General features: G+C 64.1%; 1 protein-coding gene across 1 annotated transcript in view; it reads left to right on the top strand.

Annotated features, from left to right (window-relative positions):
- The first annotated feature begins 355 nt into the window (after nucleotides 1-355).
- ADGRA2 (adhesion G protein-coupled receptor A2) overlaps nucleotides 356-7,050 on the top strand; it is a 33,633-nt gene continuing 26,938 nt past the window's right edge. Inside the window, exon 1 of the mRNA XM_056116666.1 lies at nucleotides 356-649. Coding sequence (XP_055972641.1) covers nucleotides 384-649 — 266 coding nt within the window. The 5' untranslated portion in view covers nucleotides 356-383. The remainder of the gene's footprint in view (nucleotides 650-7,050) is intronic.

The raw sequence follows: 7,050 nt of genomic DNA, 5'->3' as shown, positions 1-7,050 counted from the left end.
CCTTCGCCGGTGACCCCTCCGGGCCGGACAAGGTCACGGGCTTCCCTGGACACTCGGGCCCGCGGAGTGCCAGCCGGCCCCCGCCGACGGCCCCTGCCGCGCGCTACCGTCCCGGGCAGGGCACGGCCCGGCCGGGGCGGGGCGGCCAGCGCCGGGGGCAGCGGCGGCGCGGCGGGGACGGTCCGGCGGCGGGAGGCGCTAGGGCCTGGCGGACGGGCGGGCCGCGGGGGCGGGCGGGGGCGGGCGCGGGGGGCGGGCGCGGGGGGCGGGCGGGCGGCGCCGCCGCCTCCCGGCCCGGCCACCCGCCCGCCGCCGCCGGCCCGCCGTGACAGCCGGGCGCCCGCCGGACATGCCCGCGCGGCGCGGCGCGGGGCGATGGGCTGATGCGCGCGGGCGCGGGCAGGATGCGGGGCGCGCCGGGCCGGCTGCTGCCGCCGCTGCTGCTGCTGCTGCTGGCGCCCGGGCTGCGCGCCCCGCCCGGCTGCCCCGTGCCCGTGCGCGGCTGCAAGTGCTCCAGCGAGCGGCCCAAGGGCCCGGGCGGCGGCGGCGGCGGCGCCCCCAGCCCCGCGCGCCGCCGGGTGGTGTGCGGCGGCGGGGACCTCCCGGAGCCCCCCGCGCCCGGCCTCCTGCCCAACGGCACCGTCACGCTGTGAGTCGCGGGGGCGGGGTGGGGGCGGGTGGGGGCGGGGCGGGGAGGGGCGCGGGCCGCACACCTGTGCGCAGGTGAGGGCGCGGCGGCGCGCCCGGCCCGTTAGGTCCGCGCCGGCCGCCGAGCGCGCGTGCCAGCTTCCCGCCCGCCAGCCCGCACGGGCCCGGGGGCGCGGGCACCGACGGCCCCGCTTCCCGGGAGACCCCCGCGCCACGACCCCTCCGTCCCGCCCGCCCTGCACCCTGCTGTCAGCTCTGGCCCGCATCCCGCCCCGGGTGTCGTCGAGCCTGGGCTCCGCATCCCTCCCGACTTCTTGCGCCTAGGGGAGCGCCTGCACCCGCAACCCATGCCCGCATGCCCCTGCCCCCCACCACCCTTCTCCTTTCGCTTTGGCCGCTGCAGGCTGACCCAGGCCGCCTGGTGGGGATCCAGGGTCCCGCAGCGGCCGAGGAGGAGGAGGATCGAGACCCCTCCTCACTGCCCCAGCATGTGCCCAGGGCTCTCTGAGCACTGTGGACGGAGGCCCGTGCTAGCCCTTCCTGCCCGGCGCTGGTCCAGCCTCCAGGCCGCTTCCCTTTCCCTGTCCCCCGGCCCAGCGGCAACTGTAGCCTCGCTAGCCCTTGCCCCAGTCGTCCCACTCGATTGTGTCTAGAACAATGTGGTGACACCTCTGCTCGGTGAGTTCACAGGCCGCCTGCTTCCTGACAGGACGCAGCCTCTGAGGCTGCACTGGCCTGTGTGCGCCGGAGCCAGGGATGTGTGACAGTGGGCTCGCATTGTGTGTGTGTGAGACAGCGAGGTGGCATGTGCCTGTGTGTGCATGTGTGTAGCTGTGAAGTGGCACACGTCTGTGTGAGCGCGTGCATGTGTGTGTCTGTGAGTGCATGTCTGTGTGTAACGTGGGGTAGCATGTGTCTGCATGTGTTTGTGTGTGACAGTGGGGTGGCATGTGTCTGAGTGTGTGTGTGATAGCTGTGGGGTAGCATGTGTGTGTATGTGTGAACAGTGGTGTGGCATGTGTCTGAGTGTGCACGCGTGTAACTGTGGGGTGGCATGCATCTGTGTGAGCGCACGCACGTGTGTGTGTAACTGGTACGGTATGTGTCTGAGCATGTGTCTATATCTCTGTGTGTGTAACTGGCATGGCATGTGTCTCTGTGAGCATGTGTCTCTGTATGAGTAACTGTGGTGTGGTATGTGTCTCTCTGTGAGCATGTTTGTGTGTATATGAGTGTGAGTATGTGTAACTGGTGTGGCATGTGTCTGTGTGTGTCTGGGTGTGTAACTTGGTGTGGCATGTGTCTGTGTGAGCACACGTGTGTGTATAACTAGTGTGGCATGTGTCTCTGTGAGCGTGTGTTTCTGTGTGTCTGTATGTGTATGTGTCTGTGTCTGTGTGTGTAACTGGTGTGGCATATGTCTGTGTGTGCGTCTGTGTGTGTAACTGTGGTGTAGCATGTGTCTGTGTGAGCTCACACATGTGTATGTAACTGTAGTGTGGCATGTGTGTGTGTGAGCACACACATGTGTGAGTGTAACTGGTGTGGCATTTGTCTCTGCAGCATGCGCATGTGTGTATAACTGGTGTGACGTGTCTGTGTGAGTGTGTGTCTGTATGTCTGTGTGTCTATATGTGTGTGTGTCTGTGTGTGTAACTGGTGTGGCATGTGTGTGTGTGTGTGGGTCTGTGTGAGTGTAACTAGTGTGGCATGTGTCTGTGTGAGCACATGTCTGTGTGTGTGTAACTAGTGTGGCGTGTGTCTTTGTGAACGTGAGTCTGCATGTGTCTGTGTGTGTAACTGGTGTGGCCCGTGAGCATGTTGTGTGCGTGCCTGTGTGGCGTGTGTCTGTGTGTGGCGTGGGAGAGGCTGGAGGCCCTCTGTCTGTTCTCTCCCGCCGCCAGCCGCTCGGGGACGTAGGGGCCGGCCAGGGAGACCAGCTGTGTTTGCTCATCCCTCCGCGTCCCCAGTGGTGTTGAAGGGTCCAGACAGGCCGGGCGCTGCCCAGCCCACTCAGCTCTGGAGAGGAAAATGCTTGCTGTGTAGGGCAGCTGGGCCCTGCCCACTCGCTCCGGGCGTGGCGTGTGTGTGTGTGCGTGCGTGTATGCTTGTGTACACTTGATCTCGCGGCTGCACTCACACACATGTGTTGTATGTTGCCTCTGCGCGTGTGTATGGGGATTAGGGACGCTTAGCATCTGAAGTCAGGAAAAGAGGGGAGAGTTCGAAGGTACTTTTGCAGTACATCTTAGAATGATTTGGAGCTAATGCTTTCCAGCCATGGCCAATTCCCATGGACGCCACTCCCGGGAGAGCGCGGGCCAGCTCGGGGTGAGAATCCCCCGTGGCGGGTGGTGGCGAGCGTGGCTGCTAGCTCAGCTCTGGTCCCAACTATCCCCGGGCAAGGCCTCGCCCCTCTTTCATCTCTGGCCAGTCCCACAGCTGGCTTAAGATAGTTTCCAAAGAAATAGGCCCCTCGCCGTGGCAGGATACCCCCCAGGGTCAGGGAGACCCTAGAGAAGCCCTTGAGAACGCACCAACATGCAGTCTGGAGCTGGGCTGAACCCCGGCTGCCCACTGTTCCATATCCCCCGCCCCACAGGATCCTCCTGACCCTGACTGCTGCCCCCCACCACACACACACACGCTTCGCCCTCACCGCATTGGCATCTGTAGGAGAAAGAGCTCAGTGCTTCTGTAGCAGGACGGTCCAGGGACTCGGCCACTGGCCCCCAGTGTACATCTTAGGAGGGAGTCCAGGAAAGGGCTTCAGCCCCTAGTCAGAGAAGAGCAGCTGGACCCTCTCTCTCCCCGGACCCTCTCCCATGACCCTCTCCCCGGAACTTCACCCTCTCCTGGATCCTCTCCCGAACCCTCTCCCCGACCCTCTCCCGAACCCTCTGCCGGACCCTCTCCCCGACCCTCTTCCGAACCCTCTGCCGGACCCTCTTCCTGGACCCTCTCCTGAACCCTCTCCTGGACCCTCTCCCTGGTCTCCCAAAGCTTCTTCCTCACTCTCTTGTTTGTTCCTTCTCGCATTGAGCCATTGCCATTCAGCTTGTCACCCGGTATGCACCCCAGGATTTAAGCCAACAGCTCGGGCATCATGACTTCTTACCTTCTGCCTCTTCCTTTGTGTTTGGTTTGTTTGGTTTCGTTTTGGGGAGGGAGTGAGGGGAGGCCCAACCTGGCAGTGCTCGGGGTCACTCCTGGCTCTGCTCTCGGGAATCACTCCTGGCGTTGCTTGGGGGACCATGTGGGATGCTGGGGATCGAACCCGGGTCAGCTCATGCAAAGCAAGCACCCTCCCGGCTGTGCTGTCTGTCCAGTGCACCCCGCCCTTTCCCTGTGGGACAGGCCGCCCCGTCCCGTCCACACAGCCGCCTCTCACCCAGCCCGGGCAGTGAAAGCCTCAGGTGTGAGGCCTGGCTGCAAGCGTCTCCAGCAGCTTGGAGACTGAGCACCCTCGGGTTTCCCTCCCAGGGGGTCCTCCCACCTCCCCACTTATCCCACCCCCTGCCACCGCTTCTATAAACCGGAGCCTCCTCTCCCGACCCCCTGCCATCCCCACCCTTCAATCCTGCATCCCCTCCTGCTCCCTCTGTCCCACCCCACCCCGTCTCGCTGCCTGGGCTTCAGGGCCACTGTGGGCACCGTGGCTTCATGGTTCTATGGAGGGCGGGGGGGGCCATGGCAGGTGGTTCCAGCAGGAGAGAACCAGGTGTGGGGGGTTTCAGGCCTCTGTAAAGCCCCCTCCCTCCCACACTCTTGGTGGCAGCAAGTGATGCCCCCTGGTTTCAGCTCTGGAACTTCCCCTGAGAGAGGTGTCCTCGCCGAGAGAGGGCACAATGGGAAAGCCACTAGCCTTACATGTCGTTGACCCCAGTTTGATCCTGATACCACTTAGTCCCCCCCGGCACCACCAGGTGCGACCCAGTCTCCCGAAGAGAGAATTCTTGGGTTGAAGAGGTAGTACAGGGGGAAGTGGTTGCCTTGAATGCCGCCGACTCTGGTTTGATTCCCGGTGCCAGAAATGGTCCTCCTAGGCCTGCAGGAATGACCTCTGAGCACTACCAGGTGGAGCCCCCAAATCGGAAAAAAGAGATAGGGGGAATTCTTGGCAAAGTCTGCTAATAGATTATTCCAGAAAGTCCTTCAAGATCTCCCAGGACACTCTGGCAGCCCCTCAGAAGAGAGCCTCCCAGGTCACGCACTCTTAGAAGGCCCATACTGAAGACCCTTAGACTCCATCACGAATCACAAATCACGACCATCCTGTTATTCGTCCATTGCCTTGAGCAGGCCCCAGTAACATCTCCTTCATCCTAGCCCTTAGACTCCATACAGCAGGTAAACTGAGGCCGAGAGGGAGAGGGCTGGCGTCTGCCCCCCGAGCAGCAGGGGTAGCTGGTTCGGTGCTGTCGGGTTCTCTCAGGTGAGGAGCTCGCCCCTCATCCTGCTGACCTTGGGGTCCTCTGGACCCAACAGTGAATTCCTGCCCTTTCCCTGCTGGCCCCAGGCCCTTTGACCTGGGTGGGAAGGGGGCAGAAGGGACAAGGATGGGGCCCTCCAGGCCTCCCTAGTGAACAGGGCCCTGGTCGTCAGCTCACACGGCTGCTCCAGCCGCGGGGAGACAGTTTCTGGAGACCAGATCCGGGATCCGGGCCCTCCCCGCGACACCCCACCCGCCCGCCAGCGGGACCCAGTTGGTTGGGGCAGTTTGGGGCAAAGTGTGCCCGCCGCCCTGCGCAGCGCCCGAGGGGAGTGGAAAGATGCTGGCAGGCGGGCGGGCGGGCAGCGGCGTCTCCTCCCCCCCCCTCCCTTCTCCTCACCCTCTTTCCCCATATGGTTCTCATAAGGCCTGGGCCCAGAGACAGAGCCAGAGGAAGTGGCTGTGTACAGAGAGCTTTTGTGAGCGGGAGGGGGAGGGGACAGCGGCCAGGGAAGGAGGGGAGAGAGGGCCTCGGGGAGCCGACCCGCACACAGCCCTCCCCAAGGCAGGGTCTCCTGCAGCCCCCAGGCTCCTCCTGGCTACCTGCTCAGGGCCGGGCTTCCAGCACCTTCCGAGGCCTCTCTGTGGCTCCCTCCTCCTGGGGGGGGCAGGGGCTTAGGGAGGATGGAGATGCTGAAGGCCCCCCGGGGGCCAGGACCCAGAAAGGGGGCTCGGTCCCAGTGATTCTGAGCCCTTCAAAAGCCTAGTTCTCCGCCCCTGACCCCCAAGAGACCCTGCAGCTCTCGCCCCTCTGCGGGGGGTTGCAGGGTGAGTCTGAGAATCCCCCCCAAAAGGCCCAGCAGCCCGATGGCTTCAGTCCTAGCCATCCCTCAGTCGCCCCTTCAGCTGGGGGTTTGTTTGTAAAGGGAGAGTGTTTCCAGGTTCCTGCTGCATGGGGGTCACTGGGATAAGAACCTTTTCCTGAAGGAGCACACACAGACAGAGCCCGCCAAACGGGCTTGGTTTCACTGAGGCCTGGGAGGGAAGTGGGTTCCTGCAGGGTGGGGGGCGGGGGGGCTCCCAGGCGCAGTCCCCTTCCCCCGAGGAAGGCCGCCCCGTGCCCCCCGCCCCAGGAGGGAAGTGGCCCGGCTGGAGGGGCTGTTTATTTTCATTCCCCAGCAGGCTGTGTTCTATTTAGAGCACAGACACTGACAGGACGGAGCTCTCCTCCCCTTCCTCCCGCCTGGTTGGGGGGGGGGGGGGCATCCTTCCCAAACTCCAGAACATTCCTTTGCTTTGAGGACCGCTGAGGGGGGTGGGGGAGCATGAAGCCATGGGGTGGCCTCCCAGGACCCCACTTCCCAGCCTTGGGAGCAGGGAGGAGCCGGGGGCTGGGAAGATGGATGGCACCAGGTGAGGCCCGGAGAGCTGGAGCCCGAGCCGAGGACCAGACAGCTCCCAGCTGGCGGCATGCAGCCCCCCTCCCCTCCTCCCTCCTTCCCGAGCCCCAGGCTTCAGGCTCCCGCAGGAGGCTCAGGTCCAGAGTGGCAAAGCTGTGGGCTACACGGCTCCGATCCTTTCGTTACTGACTGAACGGGACTGTCCTGGCCAGGTCACCGAGCTCCCGGTCAGGCCCGGCTCCCCTCTGGGCCACACCAAGCTCTTAGAAACCACGCAGAGGACACACACTAACCCACTTTCTCCCGTGCCTCCACCCCGTGAGACCCCACGAGTGCACGTGTACTTAGGGGAGTGCTCTGGAGAGGAGACCCACCCACAAAACAGGAGCCCCACAAAACAGGAGCCCCTGCCCCTCAAACCCGCCACAGCCAGCCAGAGGGGAGGGCTCTGCCCCTAGAGGAGGGTTAGGGCGGCCAGGAGGGCCCCCCACAGCTAAGAACCGACCAGAGGCCATACCCGCCTTCCCCCAGCAGCGGGCTGGGAGCAGGGCATTTGTCTTGAATGTGGAC

This window comes from Sorex fumeus, unplaced genomic scaffold, assembly GCF_029834395.1.
Source record: "Sorex fumeus unplaced genomic scaffold, SorFum_2.1 ptg000033l, whole genome shotgun sequence".
Lineage (NCBI taxonomy): Eukaryota > Metazoa > Chordata > Mammalia > Eulipotyphla > Soricidae > Sorex > Sorex fumeus.
The sequence above is the reverse complement of the archived record's forward strand: the minus strand, read 5'-3'. Positions and strand labels throughout refer to the sequence as shown.